General features: G+C 45.8%; 1 protein-coding gene across 1 annotated transcript in view; it reads left to right on the top strand.

Moving 5' to 3' along the window:
* LOC116516819 (solute carrier family 2, facilitated glucose transporter member 11-like) overlaps nucleotides 1–26,110 on the top strand; it is a 34,173-nt gene extending 8,063 nt beyond the window's left edge. Inside the window, exons 5-13 of the mRNA XM_032229447.1 lie at nucleotides 4,276–4,436; nucleotides 6,435–6,564; nucleotides 6,762–6,789; nucleotides 8,147–8,337; nucleotides 12,209–12,319; nucleotides 12,833–12,934; nucleotides 14,389–14,464; nucleotides 16,712–16,839; nucleotides 24,843–26,110. Of these exons, the coding sequence (XP_032085338.1) occupies nucleotides 4,276–4,436; nucleotides 6,435–6,564; nucleotides 6,762–6,789; nucleotides 8,147–8,337; nucleotides 12,209–12,319; nucleotides 12,833–12,934; nucleotides 14,389–14,464; nucleotides 16,712–16,839; nucleotides 24,843–25,046 (1,131 nt within the window). The 3' untranslated portion in view covers nucleotides 25,047–26,110. The remainder of the gene's footprint in view (nucleotides 1–4,275; nucleotides 4,437–6,434; nucleotides 6,565–6,761; nucleotides 6,790–8,146; nucleotides 8,338–12,208; nucleotides 12,320–12,832; nucleotides 12,935–14,388; nucleotides 14,465–16,711; nucleotides 16,840–24,842) is intronic.
* Nucleotides 26,111–26,366: the final 256 nt, after the last annotated feature.

The raw sequence follows: 26,366 nt of genomic DNA, 5'->3' as shown, positions 1-26,366 counted from the left end.
TGGGTTATCTAAATCAGCCAGAGGATTTTTAATCTTTGTTTTTTGCCCTGAGAAGCTCATCTGCCAATTGGATCAGTGGCTCCCTCCTACTTCATTTGGCTCCTCCATGAAGTTCCACTGACTGCTCAGCCAGAACACTTTCTTTGCCATTTTTATTTTGCAAACAATATGTGTTGATCAGCCCAGAACTTGCATGGATCCCAATCACTTCAGCTGCAAGCCAGAATTTTATTTATTTATTTCCCACATGACTCAATCAATCTCCTCCAATAGCACTAGTGCTTTGATTAAATAAATTCATAAATACATTTTGGGCTGATAGGCCTGCTCTGTGCAAGCCAGATGCCCTGTCTCTCTTGCAGCCAAGCCCAAATGGACACGAGGATCTGTGCCCATCCAAAGGAAGCAAACTAAAAGACCCACTTGCCCATAAGGCTGGGACTCAGACAGGTTCCAACATCACTCAGGGCACTTCCTAGCCAACCACATGACAATTGAGATATTCCTGGTTAAAGGCAACAATAACAGCAGCAACTACAATATAGGCTGCAGAAGATAAGTGTCCCATCTCTCTCCCAAGCAAGCCAAAATGTCCAGCAACAGACTTAAGCAGTTAAACTTTGTCCTCTGCACCATCACCAGCCATATGGCAAGACTTTGGTTGGGAGAAGACTGTTTTAGTTGGATGAGATGGAGGCCATATATTGTGAACCCCTCCTGGGAGTGATTAGACTATATCTTTGTGTTACAAAAAGCAGGGCATAAGAATGAGGCCAATTTACCTGTTGCTAGGCATAATAGTGTTCACCTTCCAGTTTTTTCTGTTCTATAAGTAAAAAGGAAGCAGGAAAAGTCCTAGAGGAGAGCAAATTAAAGATGACTACTCCTGTATTCTGAAACCTGTGTATAGATCTGAAACAGCACAGCTGCAAAGAAAAATATTGTTTGGAAGCATTCATAAATTCATCTGGAAGCACACCCTTCCCTCAAACGTCTTCCTTGGCAGAGAAACACGGGCTCTGGAGTCCCTCTCTTACAAGAAGGTGCCCAATGCCAGGGAGCCTAAGCAAAGACAGACAGGCATGTCTATTTGGACAGTTAGCCAGATATGGCTAGAGAGACTTGACCAAGACTTTGACCCAAAGCACTAATCTGGAGCTTCAGGTCTAGTAGTGGTTGGAATTGAAGCAAATTAAGAAGGAACAATTCAGAAGCACCTCAAGGGAAGTCACCTTGCAATAAGGGTTGCCTGATCCTAGAACAAAGGCATAGAATCTTAGGATTGGAAGGGACCTTTCTTTTCTCCTTTCTTTGAAAATTTTTATTTTTACATACACAAACAAACACAACACTTTCTTTCTTTACATACTATAGAAAGTGTGTCAATTGGTTACAAAAAGCTTTTGTGCATCTCTTCCACAGTCATCACCTATAATTCATATCAAATCATATATTTTAAATCAAATATATTTATAGATATTACTATCATCATACCTCAATTTTCATTTGACTATAATTGTTTTAATGTCCTTTTGCATAGAATATTCCAAAGTTTAAGACATAACCACATAATGGCATTTTGTTAGCTATTTCCAATATCATCCAATAACATTAAATGCTTATAACCGATTCTAAATAAAAATCAAAAATATTTAGTAACCAAGTTTCTGGTCCTCCTTTCCAAATCCCTGTTTACAATTTATATTCGATTTCCTTTTATTAAGCCAATACACACACACACACACACACGCATACACACACACACACATATATATTTATACATTATTATCATTATCATTATCAATCATTTATTTGATTATGTCCATTATCATAACATTTTTTGACCTAATACTCAAAGTTTAACTAGATTTAATTTAATTTTTTATTATTAGCTTTTATGTCATAACAAAATTTCTAATCTTCCTTTCATAGTCACCATTTACCATTCATATCCAATTAATTCTTATCAAACCATACATTATTATCATTGTCAATTAGTTATTTAACCATATCGATTATCATTTCATTTTTTACATAATGCTCTAAATTTAACTAAATTTAACTAATTTTTTATTATAAGCTTTCATATATCAACCTGTATTTTTCTAGTAATAATGCAATCTTATGTCTTTTGCCATTTGTGGAATTAATCTTCTGATTATTTCCTTGATAATATTTGTGTGGACTTCTCTTCGCAGCTCATTGCTTATTGCATCTCTTATATAATCTCGATACCCTCCATCTTTTTCTTTAATCAGCATATCTTTGGTCATCAACAGTGCTTCTGATAAGATTTCTCTCCTTAAATCCATCAATTCTTTTCTTTTTTCTTCTTGCCATCTGGGGTAGAGTTCCTGGCCATCTAGCTCTCCTTTCCATATTCCATTCTCTCCATTTCCAACCACACTCCACTCACTGTAGATGTCAATAAATTTCTTGTCTTTCTGCTCATTTTTCTCTTCCATTTTTAGGACTCTAGCCTTCACTTTTTCCAATTGAGATTCTCCATCATATTTTGCTGTTATATGCTCTATGTTTTCCAGTTTCTTCTCAATTCTCTCTGATACTTCTAGTGGTTTTTGAATTCCAAACATTATCTCTTGCAACATTAAAGTTTCCTTTTGATGTTGATATTGTGCCATTCTTTCAACTGGTAAACACTGCCACTCTGGCTTTCAAAGCTTTCTATTAAATTAACCATAAATTCATTTATAATCTCTCACAATAAGACCTTGTTTTCACTTTTCTCCAGCTGGCAATAATGTTCAAAAGAACACCTGTATAAACACTCCATGCTCTTATTATCACTCTCTGTAAACAAGCTGCAAGGTCTTAAAGCACAAAGTCGAAATGATCAAAGAGTGAAGTGAAAGTACAATGTTTCCAAGGCTCAAACCTCCAGCCTCCAAGTGGCAGTGTTGCTTCCTTTCCCTCTAATGTTACAAGCCTCTTTGTATTCCTTTTGTATCTTTTTTGTATTCCAGGTTTAAGAGAAGTAAAATTTTTAAATAAGGCAAAATAGAAAAAAGGAAAACACTCATATAGAAATTTTAAAAAGGCTTTCAATCCATAGATTACAAAAATAAAAAAGTAGTAGATGAAAAACTAATCCGTTCACTTTAAAAAGCTTTGCACAAATTCCATCCATAAAATAGCATTTAAAAAGAAAGATAACACACTGTCCAATGCAATCCAATGTAACTTAGTTTCACCGCTTATTTCTTCTGTTCTCAAATTTAATTTAGTTTTAAGGGTTTTTTGGGCAGTCTCTTTTAAAACAGTAAAATTTCCTCACCAGCTGTACACACTTTCTCTTTCCATTTCCTTCCATTCCGGAGCTGTCCCAACTTCATCAGCTTGTGGCTGCGCTTTTGTCGCCAGCTAGAAGAGCTTCTCTTGGATCAATCAGGGATTTTGCAAGATCCCTGAGATCAGCAAGACATATTCTTCCCGATCACTATCTCTGCGGGATGGTTTAGGTCCATACGGATCGTCCAGCAGCAAAAGTAGCAACTGCGATCTGGAAACTTCGAGATTGCAGGTTGTGTCATCGCGACGTCAGCTCCTCCTTTTTCAGGAAGGGGCCTTTCTAATCCAGCTGACAACAATCAGTGGAACAGTTTGCTTCCAGAGGTTTTGGTTGCTCCATCATTGGAGGCTGTTAAGAAGAAATTGGACAATCATCTGTCTGAAATGGTATAGGATCTCATGCTAAAATGGGGTTGAAAGAGACCTCCAAAGTCTCTTTCAACTCTGTTATTCTGTATTCTATTCTGCCTCCCTGAACAAATTGATGGAGCCCACACAACCCCAGGAGGCAGGCAGGCCTACTGCTTCATTGCTTCAAGAGCCCAATAGTCAGGCCAACTCTCCAGCCTCAAGGTTGATAATTTCTTGAGTTTGGAGCCTCAGACTGAAATGCTACAAATTCCTTTTCAAACTACAGATGGTACTGTCGCTTTTTTAATATTATCTGTAACTATGGATCTGTGTTGCTTAAAAATACTAGATGGACCATTTAGTCCTACTCATCTCCTGCCATTGCGGGAATTAGGCTCACTTCATCTGCATGCCTTAGTTTTATACTAGGCTTGCTCAGACACTTTCACATCATAGGATGTGCAGATGTGCAATGCAGCCAGCCACAGCTTTGAGGGGGAGGGGGAGGGGAGCAAAAAGTTTCCTGTATTGCTGAGGAATTTCAACAGTAATTTAGTCTGGAGAATCATCATCATCACACTTTTGGCTGGCATCTCTTCTTCCCTCTGTTCTCAGTACATCAAGAGGTTCATGAATGAATCCTGGCTGGAGCGCACTGGAGCCCCCCTCAATGAAAAGATGCTGATCTTCCTGTGGTCATTTGCTGTGTCTGTCTATGGAGTAGGAGGCCTACTGGGATGTCTCTGCAGTGGATTCCTGACTGTGAAATATGGGAAGTAGGTGTGCCCAATGGATACCAGAATCCTGGCAGCCTCCTTGGGGCAGAGCTGAGAAACAAATGAATCCCTCAGTTGCAAAAGAAACCATTGGGCTGCTGGTCCAGAGAAAACAGGAGAGCCAAAATCCAGCAGGAGGGCCACAAAACAGCTGCAAGGCTTCAGTTGTTTTATAAACTTTATTTTGGTCTAATAAATGAAGGAAATCAATGGGCTTATTCAAAATGTAAATGCAAAAGGGATTTTAAAAGGGATGTTTCCTGAACTGTTTGTGTTCATCATTGGCCCTGCTGGCATCGAAGATGCTGCCTCTGTTTTAGAAAATCACCCTGATTCACTCTTAAGTCTTGTTTAGAGCCGAGGTGGCGCAGTGGTTAAATGCAGCACTGCAGGCTACTTCAGCTGACTGCAGTTCAGCAGTTCAGCTGTTCAAATCTCACCAGCTCAGGGTTGACTCAGCCTTCCATCCTTCCGAGGTGGGTAAAATGAGGACCCGGATTGTTGTTGGGGGCAATATGCTGACTCTGTAAACCGCTTAGAGAGGGCTGAAAGCCCTATGAAGCGGTATATAAGTCTAATTGCTATTGCTATTGTTTTCCCACACTTGTGATTTGTGGATGCAGTGGATGAAGCCAGCCCTACAAAACAGGCTTGCAGGCAAGGCAGCCCAAGGCAGTGAGCCAGCTAATGTGTTACTTTCTCTCCTACACTTTTTCTTGGCCCATGGACACAGAAAGAAATGCCAGCTGAGCACAGACCTCCTAGTTATCCTGACGACCATAGTCATGATCTGCAGCAAGAGAGCCAAGTGCTTTGAAATGGTTCTGCTTGGACGATTTGGTTACGGGATAAGTTCTGGTAAGAAACCTTAGAAGACTGGGCTTTAATGTGGCTTTTTATATTCCCTGAAGAAAGCCCAGGGACTCAAATCAGTCTCCTGCTACATGCCAGCCAACCTGCCATGGAACCCCAGGACTTTTGCTGTGCCCACATCCACTGATTGTCATAGGGACAACTAACTGTTCAGCCTTTGGAAGAAGAGGGCCATTGGTTGCATCCACCAGGGCTCTTCGGCCCTTCCAACTTTCAGAATAATAGAGCTGGAAGGGTGGTCTTCTAGTCCAACCCCCTGCTCAAGCAGGTGATCCTATAACTTTTCTGACAAGTGGGTGTCCAGTTTCTTCTTAAAAGCCTCCAATTATGGAGAAACCACAACTTCTGAAGGCAAGCCATTTAACTGATTGCTTGTTCTCACCAACAGGAAATTTCTCCTTAGTTCTAGGTTGCTTCCCTCCTTGATTAGTTTTCACCCATTGTTTCCTGTGTTGCATTCTGGTGCTTTGGCTAATAGTTTGACTCCACTCCCCTCTCTTTTTTTGGCAGCCCCTCAAATACTGGAAGATTCTATCATTTCTCCCTCCCCAGTCCTTCTCTCTAGACTAGACATACCCAATTCCTGTTCTTCATATTTTAGTCTCTGACCCTAAATCATCTTAGTTGCTCTTCTTTGCTTTCTTTCCAAAGTCACAACATTTTTTTAATAATGTGATGACTAAAGCTGGATGCAGTATTCCAAATGTGATCTTACTAAGGTTTTATAAAGTGGTACTAATATTTCATGTAATCTTGACTCCATCCCTCTGTTTAAGCAGCCAAGGATTGCATTAGCTTTTTTGGCTGCTAGCACACACTGCAATAAATGATTGTCCACAAGGTCTACAAGATCCCTCTCTGATAAACTGGGCAATTGGCTAATGATTGCTGCAACAAAGGAGCCTGTATCAGAAAAGGTTAAAAGTTAAAGTTAAAAGTTGTTATAACTTGTGACATGAATATTCTATGGACTCTCCACTGAAAAACCTCCAGGAGCCCCAGTGATTTGATGCAGCTCTTGTCATCTGCATAAGCCAGCAAACAATTCTGCCCCTGGGGCTGTGTGGTTATTTCAAATTTCATTGGTTTCTGTCTGTCCTTCCTTTCCCCTTCCTTTCCTTCTAGGCCTCTGCCAGGCCATTCATTGTCAGTACGCTGGAGAAATTTCCCCCAAGAAGTGGCGAGGACTTGCAAATGCTACCTCAGGATTCTTTTGGTCTCTGGGGAAATGCTGGGGCCAAATCTTGGGACTCAGGTACAGAAGGAGCAGGATGAGAAAAGAGGGAGGGGGCTGTTCCTCCACCTCCAACCTCCATTCTCCTATTCTCCAGGGAACTCCTGGGAACTGATTCATCCTGGCCTCTGCTGTTGGCCTTTCCTGGTGTGGCAGCATTCCTCCAGCTGCTCCTCCTGCCCTTCTTCCCTGAGTCTCCTTCTTATCTCTTAATCCAGGAGGGAGATGAGGAAGGCTGCCTGAAAGGTAAGTTGTCCTTTAAAAAATTGGTCTCACCTCAGAATGACCAAAGTAGAGATGGTCTTGGCAAATGTGTTTTCCAAACCTTTGACTGGCCAGGATTAAGGAGGAGTTGGAGATGGTAGGGACTTCAGCTTCCCTGCCAATCTTTGCATCATTGTCGTCATCTTCCTCATTGTCATTATCCAGTGCTTCTTTTGAAGGGTCGAGAATGTGCTGTGCCATAAGGCTGTTGTGTGAAGGTTAAAGGGAAAGGCAATAAGAGTGGCTTATTTGACTAAATATATATGGGGGGTACTTGGCAGAATTCTGATCAATGTAATATGAGAGGGAAGTCATGGGACATAATCCTTAAACAATCCTCCTATTGGGCCTTCACTCACCTGGATCATATTGAACAGAGTTGCTGGCCTGTAATCTGTGGCTGTCATAAGAACAGAAAAATTGTGGTGATTGGTGTTCTTGCTGCCACAAGGTCATCCTTAAGAGAGGTTCTTACATATGTTTTCTCTATTTTATGCACTCCTTGTGGAGCCTTTTGGGATGCTTCAATTCCTGGAATTTTTCTAAAAGCCAGGATGCAAAACAAGATCTATGAACAGGAGGGGCCACCCAGGAATAACCTGGTACAAGGGTGCTGTTGTCCACCATCATTCCAAGCAGTAACTAAGGCCTCATTCATAGTACAAGACCCTCAAGAACAATCCTAAGGTCCTTTTGAAAGGACCAGCATGGTCCATGAGGTACCCAAAGTGGACCAAAGGAATGTTTCCAAGGTCCTACATCAGCTGTGGAGAACTACAAAACCATCAAAGAGTGATCTAATCATGACAAGAGATAGATATTAATATCTCCAGATCACATTGCCACTGGCTCAAGACAAAAAACAAACTGAACCTCTGTCCTCTACTAAGGCTGCTTGCCACAGCTAGGGAAGGCAGGTGAAATCTCCCAGTGTCATAAGTTTGGAAGCTCCATTGCCAACCTGACAGAGAATCAATTCAGACATTTCTGTTTTTCTATCCAACTAGCCCAATCCTTAGCAAGCTGTGAGCTAGGGCAGGGGATCTCAACTTCAGCAACCCAAAAAATCTGTGGATTTCAACTCTCAGAATTCCTCAGCCCCAAATCATAAAGTTGCAGGGGGGGAACACGGAGCTACAGGACCAAGCCAGGGGGCAGCTTCCTCCGTCCAAGTGGGCTCCTTTCCTAGTTACTGCTTAGAGGTTGGGGCAGCTGCCTTCCCTTAGAGCCCCAACTGCTACTCTGGGGCTCTCGTGGCCTATAGGGCCTTTCTGGCTGTGGGGAAAGGGTGCTGCTGACTTGGCTAATCTTTGTAACCTGCATCTTTTCTCTTCCCCAGCAATGCACCAGCTGTGGGGTCAAGGGGATCACAAGGAAGAGCTTGAGGAGCTGAAGAAAGAAATGGTCCCAGGAGGGCAAAGGAGCAAAGTGCTTTGGCCAGGAGAGCTGTTCCACGATGCATCACTTCGCCAGCAGCTGAGCATCCTAGTGGCTGTCATTGTTACTGTGCAGTTCTGTGGCATCAATGCGGTTAAGTATAGTCAGAAAGAATGAGGGGAGAGGGGTTTTTATCCCACTTTTTCTTAGTCTATTTATAATTCCCCTGTGTTAGAAACTCTTCTGAATTTGTAAAGACAGGAGGGATGTCACAGAAAGATGTTCATCAGAGAAGAAACATTGCTTGATGCTTAGTAGTTGGTCTCTTGAGTATGAAATCTGTAGTGACTTACAGAGAATGATAAAAAATAGGAAAACTTTCAGAGAGCATTTTACCAAGGCTCTGTCCGCGGTGCCTTTTGGGCAGGGTTATTATGAAAAATGGTGGTCATTAAAGAAAGGCTACACAGGGACTGACAAAATGAAATGTAAATGACCAAAATTAAAATAATTTTTAAATTATTTTAAATAATAAAAGTGTTGAATTGTCAAACAATGAGTTTAAGGTGACCCGACGTCCCGCTTTTGGCAGGACAGTCGTGATTTTTCAAAATTTGTCCCGTGTCCCGCTGCGTGTTCAAAAAGTCCCGATTTAAAAAGGATGCCATTAAAAAAAAATGTTATTTCTCTGAAGTGTCGTTTCTGATGTGGCCTTTAGAGGGCAGTGGTTTTCCTCCCTCCACTCGGCTTGCTCGCAGCCCTCCCTCCCCTCCTGCTCTTCCGATCATATCTCCCTTCCTTTCAATCTGATTGCTTTTCTTCTGTCTCCTTTGGTGAGGGGTGGGTGGAAGGGGGGAGAAGATCTGTCATTTTCCTTCCTTTAAAAATAGGGGGGGACCCAGGATTTATTGCAAATAAAGAAATCCACCCCAAATGGATCGGGAGGTGGGATGGGGGAGGGGAGTGGGAATTAGGGAAAGGGGGATTTTCCTCCCGTGCCTTGGATTTCATTTATTTATTTATTTATTTATTTATTTATTTATTTATTTGTTTGTTTGTTTGTTTGTTTATTTATTTAAAGTTGCTTTTCTTGTATTTCCTTTGCTCATTTGATTAGATTAGATTAGATTTAGTTTATTTGTATGCCGCCCTTCTCCGGGAGGGACTCAGGGCGGCGAACAACTCAGAAGGGGAAAAGGGGACGCAAACACAATACTCGTAATTAAAATACACAAGAGTCATACAGCCATACAAGTCGAGAGGGGAGGGGAACTCATCAACCCCAGGCCTGCCGGCACAGCCAGGTTTTGACGGCTTTCCGGAAGGCCTGGAGAGAGGTGAGGGTCCGAATCTCTGCGGGGAGTTCATTCCAAAGGGCCGGAGCTGCTACAGAGAAGGCCCTCCCTCGGGTGGTAGCCAGATGGCATTGGCTGGTAGACGGAAGCCGGAGGAGGCCGACCCTGTGCAATCTAATGGGTCTATGGGAGGTAATTGGCAGCAGGCAGTCTCTCAAGTACCCAGGTCCAATACCATGAAGGGCTTTATAAGTTATGACTAGCACTTTGAAGCATATCCGGAGACCGATCGGTAGCCAGTGCAGCTCGCAGAGCTGTTTGGTTGAGGGGGGGGATGAGTGGAGGAAAAAGAGAGAGAGAGATCTGGGAGCTTGAATTGGGGCGGCTGGAATTGGGGCTGCGGGATGGGGAGGGCAGTGTCTGTGTGTAAAATTTGGAAGAGGCGGGGGGATAAAGGAGATTTCCTTCTCTCCGCTGCTCTTCTCTGGTCTCCTTCTGTCGGATGGGGTTGGGAGTGGGTGGGTGGGGGCGTATGATCCCCTCTTATTTTTTTAATCTATCCCTTTCCTACCTTGTGATCTCTCACTTAACAGCTGCAAATAAAAGACTCTACTAGCAATTCCCCTTTTGTTGCTGGTAAAAATCGTACACACACACACACACACACACACACACACACACACACATTTTGACTGCTCTTTTTGTGCATCCAGTGTGAAGTGAGCAGGAATGAAGGCTGCACACACACACACACACACACACACACACACACAGATTAATAACCCCCGTTTTTCAGCCCCAGTCTCTTAAAAACTCCTCCATCCCTCTTCATTCTTTACATTTCTCTACACATTTCTCTAATTATCGTATTAAGTCTATCTCTTTTTTAAAAATTATTATTCTGCTGGTCTTCCTGGGCAGCCTTGAAGCCCCCCCTCCCCCTCAAAAAAGAGGCAAGTTAGAAATTTAAATTTTCATCCAGCATGGCTCAGGTGTGCTTTATCCAATTTTCTCCTCTTGAGCTTCTGTGGGCAAGGGCAGTCTACCTGCCAGCATCAGGAGTCATGGGAAAGGAGCAATATAGGGGGATTTACAAACTATATTCATGTAGACTTTCTAAAGAGATTTAGCGAAGATGGCATAATAAGATGTGACAAGGCTTGCATGATGCCATAAAATGAACTTGACTGCATTGATTCATTAAAAAAAAAAACTTACTTTTTTTAAAGGGGGCGTTCTATTTAGGAACCGTCTCCCTGCTTCCCCTCTGCAGATTCTGCTTTAAAGCAGTGGTCCCCAACCAGTGGTCCATGGTGGACCACTGGTTATCTGTGAGAAAATTTTGGTGGTCCGCAGATAATATCATCTATATCATTCTGGATTGACTTGGAGTGCCTGCCTGCTGGTAAGTGAACCAGGTTTTTTTCTTTTATTTTTTTAATGTATTTTAAAATAATATTTTATTTATTGTGCATAGGATTTTTTAAAATAGTTTTATTCTCTGGATTCTTTTTTTAAATTGTCTTAGACTATATTTTAAATATTCAGGAGTCATTGACACTGAATTTGCACTTTTAATAATCAGGAAGCACATACTGAGTTTCTTTGAAAAAAAATCCAATAATTTAAAAATCCAATAATTTGTTTCCTAGTATAATTTGATTGCTTATTATTAACCTATGACTGTCACTAAGTGTTGTAGCTTATTATACTTGATGAATGTATTTTTTTCTTTTATTACATTGAGAGCCTATGCACCAAAGACAAATTTTTTGTGTGTCCAATCACACTTGGCTAATAAACTACTCTACTCTACTCTACTCTATTCATTTCTATTTCAATTCTAATAAGGAGTTTAGCTTCTCTCTCTTGAAAATGTAAGCTAGCATAAGGCATTATAATGCAAGCTAGTCTTAGCTTTCAAACAGTTCATTTAGTGACCAAAGTTACAATGTCATTGAAAAAAGTGACTGGTGACCATTTTTCACACTTAGCGACCATTTTCACACTTAGTGACCATTGCAGCATCCTCATGGTCACGCGATCAAAATTTTGATGTTTGGCAACAGTTACAATTTATATTTGTAAATTGTAGTTATGATGAAATTAAAAAAATATTACAATACTATTTTTGCGTTGTATGAAAATTTTTGTTGCTCCGTATAAAATTTTTAATCAAGCCCCCCCCCCCCCCCCCCGGTCAAAGGTGTCTCTCTTTACCAATCTGAAAATCTGGTCACCTTAAATGAGTTGTCTGTGGCAAGTAAACCATGACACGTCATCCCATTCCACAGCAGTTCTGCCTCAGGGCTAACAAAGTTGTCCCCCCCCCCCCCCCGCTCCTGAGGTCTCCTCCTCTTCCTGCAAGGATTTCAAGAGGGGAAAATGTCACTTCTTTAAGCCATCTCCCATCTTGCGACAGTCTGGGAGGTGAGGGGTCTTTTGCCCACCAGCCACCTCGGTGGGTAGCATAACTTCAGTGCCCTGTAGAGAAAGGACCAGCCTTGCTTAACAAGCCTGGCCAGATTTGGCACATTTGCCCTTCAGCTGCTCCCCCCATCCATCCTCTCCGATCCCCTTCAGTGTGCGAGTTTGAGCTGCAGAAACTTGTGAGCAGATTGGGGGTGGGGGGCCGGCCTTCACAAGGGACTGTAGCACTGAGCTTCTGAGGCAGGGGCAGATCTTCACTGTTTCTTGGCAATTATTATCATCTTCTTTTTTCCACTTAGGTTTATTTCTATGCTTTTGAAGTGCTTCAGAATGCAGGCTTAGAAGAGAGACTTATCCCCTACATCGCCCTGGGCATCGGCTTCTCTGAGCTCTTCTCATCTTTCATCTGTGTAAGACCTTTCTAAACAGTTCATTTTACTCTGAAAACCTCACTCCTCTCCCAATGTTATGTTGCCATTATGAATCTTCTTCTGCATTGGTCACTATTCTTCTCACACCCTCCTCCATGATTCCCCAGAAACCCAGCCTGCATCTCTGCTTAGAGAACAAGGTAGCAAGCCCAAACTCTAGCTAGGACCACTTTGACTGCCTGCAAAGTTCAGCAAAGCTTTATGGCCAACCTGGGTCCTTTCATACTGGACATCCTAGCAGGGCCTGCTCCCCTTGGACCCCTTGGAGGAAAAGGTCCACACTCCTGGGCTAAACCCCAGTCTGGATGGAGCTCTCTGACCATGCAATTCCATGGAGTTGAGAGACCGGAGGAGCTTGGTCCAGAATTCTCCAAAAGGAAAAAAGGACTGAAGTGTCATTTGAATTTAAATATAAAGGTTCTGCTTGACACCTATCATTTGAATTTAGATACCTGGAAATCTGCCCGTGTTTCTCTTATTTCCCCTCTCCAGATATTTACCATTGAACAGTATGGAAGGAGGCCGTTGCTGTGGAAAGGCTGTGGGTCGATGGCCTTGGTGCTCTTTTTCCTCACAGGGACGCTTTCTCTGCAGGTAAGAAGAAAAGGCTTGCCTGGAAATTCTTTGTTTTGGCAAAGCAGGCAGCCTAGTTAGCCTCATCTCCTGTAGGAAATGAAAGCTTCACTAAGGTGAATATTTGTCTACATTGTTTTGATAGTCCCATAGAATTCTAATGATCAAATCCTAAAATCTTCTTTCAGTTTCCACAAAAAGGCCAATGATGGCTTCCAAGCAGAAATAAAGTTTATCAAGGCTGTCAATTTTGCAATCTCTGCCAATTCCATCAGTTTCACCATCCATTCCTCCATTGCAGTAGTGGGATTCAAAGAAATTTACTACCAATTCTGTGGGCATGGCTGAGTGGGCATGGCAAGGGAAGGATACTGTAAAATCCCCATTCCCTCCTGATCAGCTGAGATTTGGGAGGCTGAGAATAGATGGGGGCAGGGCCAATCAGAGGTGGTATTTGCCGGCTCTCCGAACTACTCAAAATTTCCGCTACCGGTTCTCCAGAACTGGTCAGAATCTGCTGAATATCACCTCTGTTCCATTGTATGTTTTTACAAGTCCTTCCACCTTCGGGCATTTAAAAATCTCAGTGCCATTGTCATGTATAAAAGCAAAGATCCAGGAGATTACTCAATTTGTTTGTCTATTAAACAAAAAAGAAAAGCCAATTGTACCTTCTCTTTTAAAATCGTCTGCATCAAAATAAATCCAGGAGGCAGATTGCTCCCCTGCTTTATAGATGATCACCCCACAGCATCTTAGTGGAATTGAGAGCTAGGCTTTGACTTGGCTATTTCAGAACCCCCCTTTTCTCTCTTTTCTCAGTCATTCCTTGCTGTATTTATTGAAAAGTTTACAGTCATGGTTATGGGGGAAAGCTGGCTGTTGTCAAGCTTGCAAGATAGACCAGATAGGAAACACAGACACATTAACTAACTCCACTTTATTATAAGGTTACATTAACAAGAGTTATCCTGCCATTACACTTTCTGAGGACAGTCCCTCCTGGGCCTCTTTCTCCACTCAATATTCTGGACCATGCTCTCTTCTGTAACCTTTCTGGAGGCAGCATCCCTTCTCCTTTCTCCCAAGGACTTTCCCACATACCACTTCCTCACTCTGGGATGTTTGTCCTGGGATTCCTGCCCAGAATAGGGTGTCAGATTTGATGGCCTAATGGCCCTTCCAAATCCACAGGTCTGACTTTTGACCAAATCTCCCAATCTGTCTCTTGATGAGACTGAACACAGCAACCTGGGCTCCTGATAGGAAGGAGGACTCCTGCAGCAGTAGTTGGAATGCAGGCACAGCTTCAGCCGTTTGAACCTTCTTCCAGGCAAGGTCCTCAGTCTTGATGAAACATCCCATTTTCTGAGAAGGATGAATTGACCAGAGAGCCCTGTGTTGGGGGTGGGGGCTGCTACACATTCCAGTCTTCAAAACTTCTAGACTGCCTGTTGTCTTGTTCCTACCTCCAGAAAAGCCTCCCCTGGATGTCTCTCTGCAGTGTCATCCTGATTTTCTTGCTTGTCATCCTCTTTGGAGTTGGACCAAGTGAGTATACAAGTCCTTTCAGAGTAGCAATGTGGAAAGAGAAAGAGGCCTGATGGAGGGGGTGGAAGGGGGAGGGTCCTGCCAAGCAATAGTATTGGTGGAGAGAAATAAAGGCAGGAACGGAGGGACTCCAAGCAGAAAATGGGGAGGGCAGGCCTGAATAAGAATAAAGTGCCACTGGTGGAACAGAAATGGTTTTTTGGAAGAAGGTCCAGTTCCAAGATGGGAATAAAATGGGGTCTGCTTAAGAAAGCTTATGCTATTGGTGGTTCTGGGACAGCTGACAATTTGGTTGAATGAGTGGATGGATCTTTATAGGTTTCTGTGATGCTGTTGGGGGTTGTGCAATATCTGAATTGCCCCTAGGGTTTGTGCAATTTAGTGAGCTTTGTGTTTTTTCTATTCTAATGGTGGTGGTGTTTTAATCCTATTATGTCCTAAAGTCCTGTTCTTAGAATTTGGGTGTAGAATTTTAATCCTATTGCTGGAGGCACAAAGGTGTTTCCTTTGTGAATAAGACGGCCCAGTGGGCACAAAATATCCATCTCTAAATACTTCAGGCTCGCTGGAACTATTAAGAAATACCGGGGCTGCTTTCTGCCTTTAAGAACATGTTTCCCCATTTCTCCTTTGGGGGAAATATAATATTCTGCCTCTTTTTAATATCCCCCCAAATATTTCATCCTCTAAGAGTGGGTGGTGGTTCCCACAGCTTGTATCTCATGTGACCAACCCAATTTTACCACCTTTTCTGCAATGGATATTAAGTATATGCACAGGCTTGAGTTATTAAAAATAATAAAGGCAGAATGAGGGAGGGAGGGAGGGAGAGAGAGGGGGGGAGAGAGAGATATTAAATGAGCTCCCAGTGATTCTGAGTGGTTAAGAAATTATTTAAAACCAAAAAAATTTAAACCAAAGGGGGAAACCTAGGACCACAGGGCAGTCCTAGTTTCTCAGGTGGCCCCTGGGGAAAACCAATTCTCCACCTCTGCCCTAAATAGAGCTGCTTGATGGCGATCAGTAAAAACTATAAAGATGCACAACTATTGATTTTCACACATACACCATTGCCATATAGTGCTGTAACTTCTAATAGTTGTTATAATTTGTTTATTAATGTATTTATTTGTTTATTAATGTATTCATTTATTAAACAAATTTATATGGTTACCCAACCCACACAAATGATTCTAGGCCACTTATAGCTATTAAAAATCTGCAACATAAACCCATATCCCCCCTCCCCCACCTTAGCAGCAGCAACAAATATGCTCACATCAGCCCAGGGGTCCCTAGACCTGCAGACAGAACATTTTCTGGGCCTTCCAGAAAAGTAGCAAGTTGGGGCAACCTTATCTCTGAGGGAAGGATCAGGCTCTTTTTCTTGGTCCTGCCAGAGGCACTTCTCTGTCAGATGGGATTCTCATTGGGTAGACCTGCATCGGTTAGATATAACTGGGAAGGGGCAGTCCTTTGAATAACCTGTCCCCAAGCTGCTTTAAAGTGAGAACTAGCATCTTGAACTGTACCCAATGTAGCTCTTGCAAAAGAGGTGACACCTGCACAAATCTGGGCTTGTGCAAAACTGGTCAAGCTGCTTCATTTTGAACCAACTAAAGTTTCCAGATAATTGGGCTGAATTTCTGTCTTTTGCAGAGGTGGCATAGGGAAATAACTATGCTTGCATTTGCATGGGAAATCCAGAGCTGGTTTCCCTTCTTTTGTGCCAATGTAGTGTTCCAATAAAGTATTACACTCCTGATAAAATTATGTCCCAGGAGTTTCTTTTTTTTTTGGGGGGGGGGGGGATGCCAACTGGACAGTTGACAGTCCATTGGGTTCAGAGAGACTTTTAATGTCATCTGCATCAATTGCAGAAAATGACATAAATGGATGCAAATAAGGCAAATATCAATTATAGAAATGACCTAGATTGATACAAATGATGTAAAAGTTAATTTTGCAGATTACCCCAATTAAGATTTGGCTGCCAATGGACACTCTTTGCCCCCAATACTCCATTAAATTGAGCTAAATGAAAGTTAGCATCTGATAGAATTATCATGATTAGGGTTTTTTCATTTCTGGATGTTACTATTGGTGGTTTTTGTTTATAGGCCCAAAGAAGGCTATGGATTACCATGCCACTGCTAATGGTTCTCCAGATAAATGAATTCTTGCTCATCCTGGGTTAAAAAGGGTTTCTCTGCATTTGAACATATTTCTCTATGTTGTCCCTCTTAGATGGAGCCACATTCTCTATTATGATGGAAATTTTCAGCCAGTCCGCCAGGGCAGCAGCGTTCACAATCGGTGGTTGTCTAAACTGGGCAGGCCTCTTTGTTATCGGAATCGCTTTCCCTTTTGCTGAGGTCAGTTTTTCCCAGCCCTCCATTTCTCTCCCAAGTTGCCTCCACATGGCAACAATGGGAACAATTCCAGGCACTGGGTTGGGCTGCAGGTAGGGAGTTGCACCACATAAAGTCCCATCTTGGTTGTTCAGCCAGCCCAGGGCAGTCACTTAAATGTGTCTGATGCTGCTAGAAATAGCAATAATGCCAACAATACAGAACAATAATTATTATTATTTAGCTGGAAGCTAAATCATATGATGAATGACTGAAGGAACTGGGTATGTCTATCTAATGAAAATAAGGACTAGGTGTGAGTGGCTTCTGATGTTCCCTCCCAAAGATTGGCCAACTATTCCATCTCTCAGGCTGGGGGGTGAAATTATACGCCCCTCAGAGAGGGTTCGCAATTTGGGAGTCCTCCTGGACCCTCAGCTGACTTTAGAACACCATCTGTTGGCTGTGACCAGGGGGACCTTTGCCCAGGTTCGCCTGGTGCACCAATTGCGACCCTACCTGGATCGGGAGGCCCTTCAGACAGTCACTCACGCCCTTGTGACCTCAAGACTGGACTACTGTAATGCGCTGTACATGGGGCTGCCCTTGAAGAGTGTTCGAAGACTTCAGTTAGTCCAGAATGCAGCCGCGAGCGATTGTGGGTGCACCTAGGTACACCCACGTCACACCTATCCTCCGCGAGCTGCACTGGCTACCCATTAGTCTCCGAATCTGCTTCAAGGTGCTGGTCGCTACCTATAAAGCCCTACATGGCATCGGACCTGGGTACCTGAGAGACCGCCTCCTGCCGATTACTTCCCTCAGACCGATAAGATCTCACAGGTTAGGTCTCCTCCGGATTCCATCTGCCAGCCAATGTCGGCTGGCGACTCCCCGGGGGAGAGCCTTCTCTGTTGCAGCTCCAGCCCTCTGGAATGACCTCCCCGTGGAGATCCGGACCCTTACTACCCTCCTGGCCTTCCGCAAAGCCACCAAGTCCTGGCTGCTCCAGCAGGCCGGGGGGCTTGTGAAACATCCAGCCACATGGAAATTGTGAATGTTGCGTCTTTTTTTAAAGTGTTGTCTTGTCAATTTATCCCCTTTCCCTTGTGAGCCGCCCGGAGTCCTCCGGGAGTGGGCGGCATACAAGACAAATGAAATGAAATGAAATGAAAATATGACAGCAGTCTTCCAGTTCTTGAGGGGCTCTCAAAGAGAGCGCAGGGGGGGACCTATTCTCCAAAGAATCTGGGGACAGAACCAGAAGTAATCGGTGGAAGTTCATTAGAGATTCAACTTAGAACTAATGAAATTTCTTGACAAGTGAGAACATTTAACCAGTGGAATGACTTGCCTCCAGAAAATGTATGTGCACCAACACTGGAGGTTTTTAAGAAGAGATTGGACAACAATTTGTCCAGAATGTACATGGTTTCCTGCTGGAGCTGGGAGCTGGACTAGAAGACTGCCAAGGTCCTTTCCAACTATTTTATTCCATGTTCTGTATATTTTTAAATGTCAACATACTCTATTGCAGTGGTTCTCAACCTGTGGGTCGGGACCCCTTTGAGGGTCAAATGACCCTTTCACAGGGGTCGCCTAAGACCATCAGAAAACACATATTTTCAAAAAAATAGAAAAAACAGAAAATAATTTTATGGTTGGGGGTCATCACAACATGAAGAACTGTATTAAAGGGTCATGGCATTAGGAAGGTTGAGACCCACTGCTCTATTGGGTCATCATTTCAGAGATATTTCCTACCTAGGTAAAGAAACAGCAGAACTATGAGTGGACAAGAAAGCAGGGGAAGCAGGAGCAACTTCTGGCTTCCTGCCAGCTTTCCCATTGACTTTCCTTGTGGGAAGCTGGATGGGAGCATCAAAAATAATCCTTCATCCTTTCCTCCCTCCCATGCATGCTGGTTCCCCCCTTGACTTTGCTTGCAAGGTAAGCTTGCAAGGAAAAAGCCATTGGGGAAGCTTGCAGGAAGTTGCAGGTCCAAGGTGAAGGAAAATGAAAGTCAGTCTCCTCTGATGCACCCTTTTCTCCATCCTCTTTTAATGACCCAGAGATCCTTGTAGTTTTCTCTAGATGCAGTTTCTGTTTCGTTTCCGAAGAGAAAGTGTGGGAGGAGTAACCATTGGGTTTTAACCTAATCTTGATTGCCTATTGGAGATTGAGGAAATCTTTGGAAGCCACACCTCCTGCTGGTCCAGTGGCTCGCCACTTTAACCTCAATCTCGGCCTAATTGGAGCGATTTTCCTGCTCTCCTTTCCATCCGAGATTCAGGAGTTTTTTTACTCTCAAGAAAAGCCTCAGCAAGGGATTTCAATTTAAATTGACCTCACCTGCCTTCTGCTGTGCTCCAGCTGCTCATCAAGCCTCGGCTTGCCAGAGCGCGCGATTAGAAGCCTGCAAGGAAGGGCCAGGATCACAGAAAAACTTACAGACAAAGATTGGAGGAGCCCAGGGAAGCCGGAGAACCCAGAACCCTTCCAGGATTGCAAAGAGGCTTCCACCGGAGGAAGGAAGGAGACTCCAGACGGCACCAGCTGCCTCCATTTTGGATTGTCGCCATTTTAGGAGCACGTGGGAGTGTGTAAACAGTGTTCCGACACTGAAAGCACTCACAAGGCCGTAGGAAGCCGGAAGAGGCTTCCTTTCTGCTCTGCCCCGCCGGTGATCCGGGGGGAAATTCAGGGCGTTGCCTGCCGGCAGCAGCAGAGCCTGCAAGCAATCAGAGAGAGGCGGAGCCTATCCCTAGGAAGGGAATTTATTTCAGCCGGCTGCAGAAGGAGCACGTGGGTGAGCAACAAACCGTGAGTAATGGCAGAGGCGACTAGGAGCAAAAACTCTAGGCCCAGAGCCCCGGGGGGTGCGGATCCAGAGGAAGGGTCCTCTAGAGCGATTTCCCCTGCTCCCAGAGGCAGATCCCCATCTAGGAGGGACAAAGCCAGTGCACCCAGGAATCCATCCCCCAGGAGGGAAACCAGAGCAACCAAGGCCTCGGCCAGGGACTACAGGGCTACCATCAGCCCTTCCCCCCCCAGATCTCGCTCCCCACGCAGGGCCTCTGCCCGGGCTGTACGCAGATCTCCATCCCCAGCCTCTCCAGGGGGATCTCTGAGAAGGCACAGCTCTCTTTCTCCTCCTCTCTCCCCTGCTCCCCTACTGGATTCGAGAGCGGATCCCTTTGGCCGCAGAGCAGCCAGCCCAGCCCGGCCTCGCCTAGCACCTCTATCCCCTGAACCCAGGGAATATTCCCAACCACCAGAGCTTCAGCCTCAGCTGCCTGATCTAACCAGCAGCTTTCAGGACATGTTTGCCAGAGCTTTGGCCCAGGTTATGGCTTCTAGCTTAACTCAGCAGCCACAGGCTCCCAGGAGCAGGGCCCCCCAGGATCCCCCCAGAGGGCTGAGCGATCGCCCTAGCACCTCGGCTGCAAGGGAAGCCAGGTCTCCCTCCCCATCCACGGCTAGTGAGGCATCCGACCTCGAGGAAGGGGAACTAAAGGATGTGGGGTTTTCGGAGGATGAGGTCCCCCAGGGGGAGGAGGATTCCACCGTAGCGGGACTTTTCCCCCCCTCCTTGTTCAGCTCCCTTTTACGCAAGGCAGTAGCCACAGCTGATCTGGATCCACCCTCGGATCCCCAACCCGCAGCTGAGTCCTCGGGCAAGGGCAAAAGCAAGAAGAAGAAAGGGCCCTTCCATAGGCCCCCCGTAGCTAAGGAAGAAATCCCCACCCCAGATATGTTTATGGAGGTGCTCAAATCTCAGTGGGTAAAGCCAGGGTCTTTTCCAACCCCAGGGGGGAATGAAAGAAGGTTTTATAATCTTAACCAAGCCTTTGCCCAAGCCTTGCAGGTTCCGGAAGTGGATAACCCGGTGGCAACCTTGGCATCTTCCTCAACGGTCGTAGCAGGAGACACCGCTAACTGCCTCAAGCCTGAGGATAAGAGAGCAGACATTGTTCTGCGCAAGACGTTCCAGGCCATCACCTGGGCTATCAGAGCGGCCGCCTCTGCCTCCTTTTTTAATAGGTCCACGGTCCTGTGGCTGGAGCAACTGAGGGATAGGACCCCAGCCTCTGAAGTGCGACTCCTGCAGGACATCTCCAAGATGCTGAGGGCAACGCAGTTCTCAGCGGACGCCACCTTGGACGCGGTAAAGTATGCGTCGCGTGCTATGTCTTCTTCAGTTGTTTCTAGGCGACTACTCTGGCTACGTCACTGGCAGGCGGAATCCCGAATGAAGTGGCACCTAACCGGCGTGGATTACACCGGGGATAAGTTATTCGGGACGGCGCTGGAGCCTCTCCTTGTGGAGGATAAAAACAAGCGGAAGATCCTCCCGTCAATGAACAAGCGGTCGGATTTCCGCCATGCACCGTACCCTAGGAGGACCTCCTACAGACCACCTGAAGGAGACAGCCAAGGCCAGAGGTACCAAAACCCCAGATTTCAGAGGCAGGGGGATAGACAATTTCAGAACAGATTCAGGGGCCAACACCAGGGGAAGCGGCCCTTTCGTGGAGGAGGCGGTCGTCCCTTCCGCAGATTCAAGTGATCCGCCCCCGGATCACCCCATCGGCGGTCGCCTCTCCATGTTTGCGGATGCCTGGGAGCGTATCACATCGGATGAGTGGGTTCTCCAGACGGTAAGGCTCGGGCTTCGCCTGGAGTTCCGCTCCCTTCCTCCCAGTAGGTTCCGCACCTTCTCCTCCTCCTCAGACCCAAACAGGAGGGCCCTTAAGGCCAAGGCCATTAAACATCTCCTCGACATCAGGGCCATCGAGAGGGTCCCAGAGGGGGAAAAAGGGTCAGGATTTTATTCAAACCTCTTCCTAGTGCTCAAAAGCTCGGGGGGTTGGAGAGCCATCCTGGACCTTAAGTTACTCAACTCCAGGGTGGTATACCGTAAATTCAAAATGGCTTCTCTAAGATCCATCCTGGAGGGCATCCGGCCGGGCGACTTCCTTGCCTCCATCGACCTTACAGAGGCATACCTGCATATCAGGATCGCCCCGGAACACCGTAAGTTTCTGAGGTTCTCCCATGAGGGGGACCATTTCCAATACAGAGCCCTGCCCTTTGGGTTGGCCTCAGCCCCCAGGACTTTCACCAAGGTGCTAGCTGCAGCTGCTGGTCACCTACGTTCCCTCCCTGTCCGTTTATTTTGTTACCTTGACGACATACTCGTCCTGGCCAGGTCCTCTGCTTCAGCTGCAAGGGATCTGAATACTACCATCGACACTCTCAGATCCCTGGGGTTCTCCATTAACCTGGAGAAGAGCCACCTCGTGCCCTCCACCAGGCTGCTTCACCTAGGGTCCATTATCGACTCTGTAGCGGGGGAGGTGTTCCTCTCTCAGGATCGGAAGGACAGCATCGTTAAGATGATTCATGAGGTTCGCAAGTCACGCTCTGTCCCTGTAGTTCTTCTTTCCAGGCTCCTGGGAAAGTTCATCTCGTGCATAGGGATCATCCCCTGGGCCAGACTGTACGCCAGGGAGCTCCAGTGGTTCCTGCTACCACATCAGAAGTCCGGGACAAGCGACGCGACCTTCAAGATCCAAGTATCACCCCAAGTGCTGCTATCTTTCCACTGGTGGCTGTCCCCAGCTCTGAACAGAGGCTGCCTCTTCAGAGATCCACCAAGAATGACGCTCACCACCGACGCAAGCCTCTTCGGCTGGGGGGCCCACCTGGAGAACCAGATCGCCCAAGGTCGGTGGACTCCAACAGATCTAAAGCACAACATCAACTGGTTGGAGCTCAGGGCCATCCACCTGGCCCTCCGACACTTCAAGGACATGGTCAGAGGTCAACACATCCTAGTCCTGACAGACAACGTAGCGGCCAAGGCACACGTGAACAGACAGGGAGGCACCCACTCCAAGGCTCTCCGCGACGAGGCGCTGCGCCTGGGTCACTGGGCGGAGAAACACCTGGCGTCCATCAAGGCGGAGCACATCTCCGGAACAGAGAACCATCAGGCAGATTGGCTAAGCAGAGAGACGATCGACAATGGAGAGTGGCAACTCCATCCCTCGATCTTCCACAGGATCTGCGAGAGGTTCGGCCATCCGACGGTGGACCTGTTTGCGACACCGCACAACGCCCAGCTACCAAAGTTCGTCTCGAGGTTCCCGACCCCGGGAGCCATGGACACGGACGCCCTACGCTGCAGCTGGCCACCAGGTCTTCTCTACGCCTTTCCCCCCCTTCCCCTCATCCCCGGGGTTCTGAGGAGGGTGGTAGCGGAGAGGGCAGATCTGATAATGGTGGCTCCCTTTTGGCCGCGCCGCCCCTGGCTGGCAGATCTGGTGGACCTGCCCACAGCTCCTCCCTGGAGGATACCAGCAGGGGAGGTGACGCTTCACCAGGGATCCCTAGAGCACCCAGACCCGGAGTGGCTCCATCTGACCGTCTGGCGCTTGAGCGGGAACAACTGAGACAGGCTCAGTTCTCCAAGGAGGTCATCAAGGTGGTAGAGGCATCCCGGAGACAATCCACCACCCGCATCTACAATGCCTCGTGGGTGGCCTTCTCAGACTGGTGCCGGGGTAAAGACATCTGTCCTACAACTGCCTCGGTTCCTCAGGTTCTGGACTTCCTCCAGGAGGGTCACCAGAAGGGCCTCGCCACCAGCACCCTTAGGCGTCAGGTCTCCGCTCTTTCCACAGTCCTAGGGGGGGTGAACGCTCCCCCCCTATCTCAACACCCGGTTCTCAGGCGTTTTCTCAAAGGGGCGGCGAATTTGAAACCCTCAGCGGTCCATCGATTCCCCTCCTGGGATCTTCCCACAGTCCTCCAGGCTCTAACGAAGGCTCCGTTTGAGCCTCTGAAGGAGGTTTCCCTCCAGCTCCTGACCCTTAAGGTCGTTTTTCTGGTAGCCATCACTTCAGCTAGAAGGGTCTCAGAGATCAATGCCCTTTCCAGCAGAGCAGACCTCTGCACCTTCCTAGAGAACAGGGTCGTCCTCAGACTCGACCCTTCTTTCATGCCCAAGATCAACTCCCCCTTCCACAGAGGGTTAGAGATCATCCTTCCGGATTTCTGTCCCCATCCCTCCGGGGAGAGGGAGAAATCCTGGCATAAGTTAGATGTTAGAAGAGCCCTACGCATCTACCTGAAACGCACGGCTCCCTTTCGACGATCAGAGGCCCTCTTCGTGTCCTTCCAACCTTCCACCCGTGGGGCTAAGGTCTCCTCGGCCACCATCAGCAGATGGATCAGAGCGGCCATATCTCAGGCCTATCAGGCTCGGGGTCTCCAGGTCCCACAGGGTATCACAGCACACTCCACTAGAAGTGCTGCCACCTCAGCCGCCTGGTCTTCCCAGGCTCCCCTAGAAGAGATTTGTCGAGCGGCCGCCTGGGCCTCCCCGTCTCCCTTCATTAGACACTATAGATTGGACGCCTACGCCTCGGCGGACGCTGCCTTCGGCAGGAGGGTCCTTCAGGGCGTCCTAGACATGCAAGGGGGCTCAGGCCCGTCCATTCCCTCCCAGGACAACTAACTTTGGTATGTCCCAATGGTTACTCCTCCCACACTTTCTCTTCGGAAACTGGCAGTTGGACTTACCTGAACTGCATGTTTCGACGAGAAGTGTGGGAGGAGTCACTTCCCGCCCGTTATGGCGACCTTCGCCGTGAAGCAGGGCCTGAGCACGTCCAGGTTCAAGCAACAGCTAGGAAGAATCGGTATTGGCTGTTTCCTTTTGCTTCCTTTCAGATACCGTTCAGATGTTCGGTTAAAGTGGCGAGCCACTGGACCAGCAGGAGGTGTGGCTTCCAAAGATTTCCTCAATCTCCAATAGGCAATCAAGATTAGGTTAATACCCAATGGTTACTCCTCCCACACTTCTCGTCGAAACATGCAGTTCAGGTAAGTCCAACTGCCATTCTCCACTAGACTGCAATTCCAGCTTGAAGTTTGGGAATGATGGAGATAAAAGAGGTAATTTGTTCAATGACTCCAGACACTAATAAGACTGTTGCTGTTTATTGTATCCATTCCAGGAAAGTCTGGGTCCCTTTTGCTTCCTTCTCTTTGCCACCGTGCTCTCTGGCTCTGGGATATTCTTCTACTTATTCCTTCCAGAGACAAAAGGCAAATCTGCAGTAGAGATCACAGAGGAATTCAGCAGATCATCTTTGGGAAAGAAACTTGCTGTTCTCGGGAAAAATTTCAGTGAGGACCATTCAGTGTACTCAAGTTTCTGAGCTACATCTGCCGAGGAAGATTTAAAAGGGTATGGGCATCACGAAGGGCAATGTTGCCAAGACGAATATTTCAGCTCCCAGCAGTTTTGGCTCCTGGTAAGCTCAGGTGCTCCACCCCTCCGTAAGTGTTACTCTTCATTTTAATCTGAACACAGATTAAAGTACAGCCAACCATCTTGTAACCCCCATCCTTCATGGCATTGAGGTGTCTTCCACTTCTTGCTGAGCATTTATAGATCTCTCCCAACATGTTGCCAGGTTGCCACTGCTTACTGGCTTCATTTCTGCTCAAGCTCAAATGCTTTTCCTGCACAATGTTTTCCTTATTGTTTTTCACCTGTTGGAAAAGCAACTCATGGCTCTACTCAAATCTCAATCAAATTAAATTAAACCAACCTAGTTAATGTGTAAAAATGGCTGCTAAAGAGTTGCTACTTGAAATTATTTCCTCCATCCCTTCTATCTTTAAGCTTTATGATTAAAGTATTTAACCTTAGACAAATAACATACTAAAGGGTTTTACTAACATTTTATTTCTGAGCAACTTGGAATATGTTAACAGCAAAATAAAAATGTAAAAAAAGGAACAGTAACTCAATTCCAGTCCAAGTCCAATACACTCAAAATTGTCAACATTGAGAATGTTTTCTTTATATAGACTGAAGAAATATAGAGGAAAAGTCAAGAAAACAGTCGGCCCACTGAAGAGAAAAGATGGCAAGGAGGTAACAAGCATTAGAGAGAAAGAGATACTTAACTCATTCTTTGCATCAGTCTTCATGCAAAAAGAAACTTTAGCCCAATGTATCAAAATGTAACAGTAAAATACAGACTAGAAATACAATTAAAATAAGCAAGAAAATGATAAACAAACACATGTCTGACTTTGATTAGTATAAATCTCCGGGACCTGAAGGATTACATTCCAGGGTTCTGAAGGAGCTGACAGATGTTCCTCAAAACCATTGTATCATATCTTTTAAAAGTCCTGGCACACCAGGGAACTGCCAGAGAATTGGAAAAGAACTGTGGTTCCCATCTTCAAAAAAAGTGAGAGGGAACAGATCCAGGAAACTACAGACCAATCAGCCTAACATCAATATCTGGGAAGATACTGGAAAAGTAATAATAAAAAAATAGATCTGTGAACATCTAGAGACAAATAAAGTTATAACTAGTAGCTAGCATGGGCTTGTTAAAAACAGATCATGCCAAACTACCATATTTTTGGAGTATAAGACAGACCTTTTTCCCCCAAAAAAGAGGCTGAAAATCTGGGCGCGTCTTATACACTGAATACAGCATTTTTGCCTCCCAAAA

This window comes from Thamnophis elegans, chromosome 13 (genome assembly GCF_009769535.1).
Source record: "Thamnophis elegans isolate rThaEle1 chromosome 13, rThaEle1.pri, whole genome shotgun sequence".
Lineage (NCBI taxonomy): Eukaryota > Metazoa > Chordata > Lepidosauria > Squamata > Colubridae > Thamnophis > Thamnophis elegans.
Note: the sequence above shows the minus strand (reverse complement) of the source record. Positions and strands in the feature narration are given on the sequence as shown.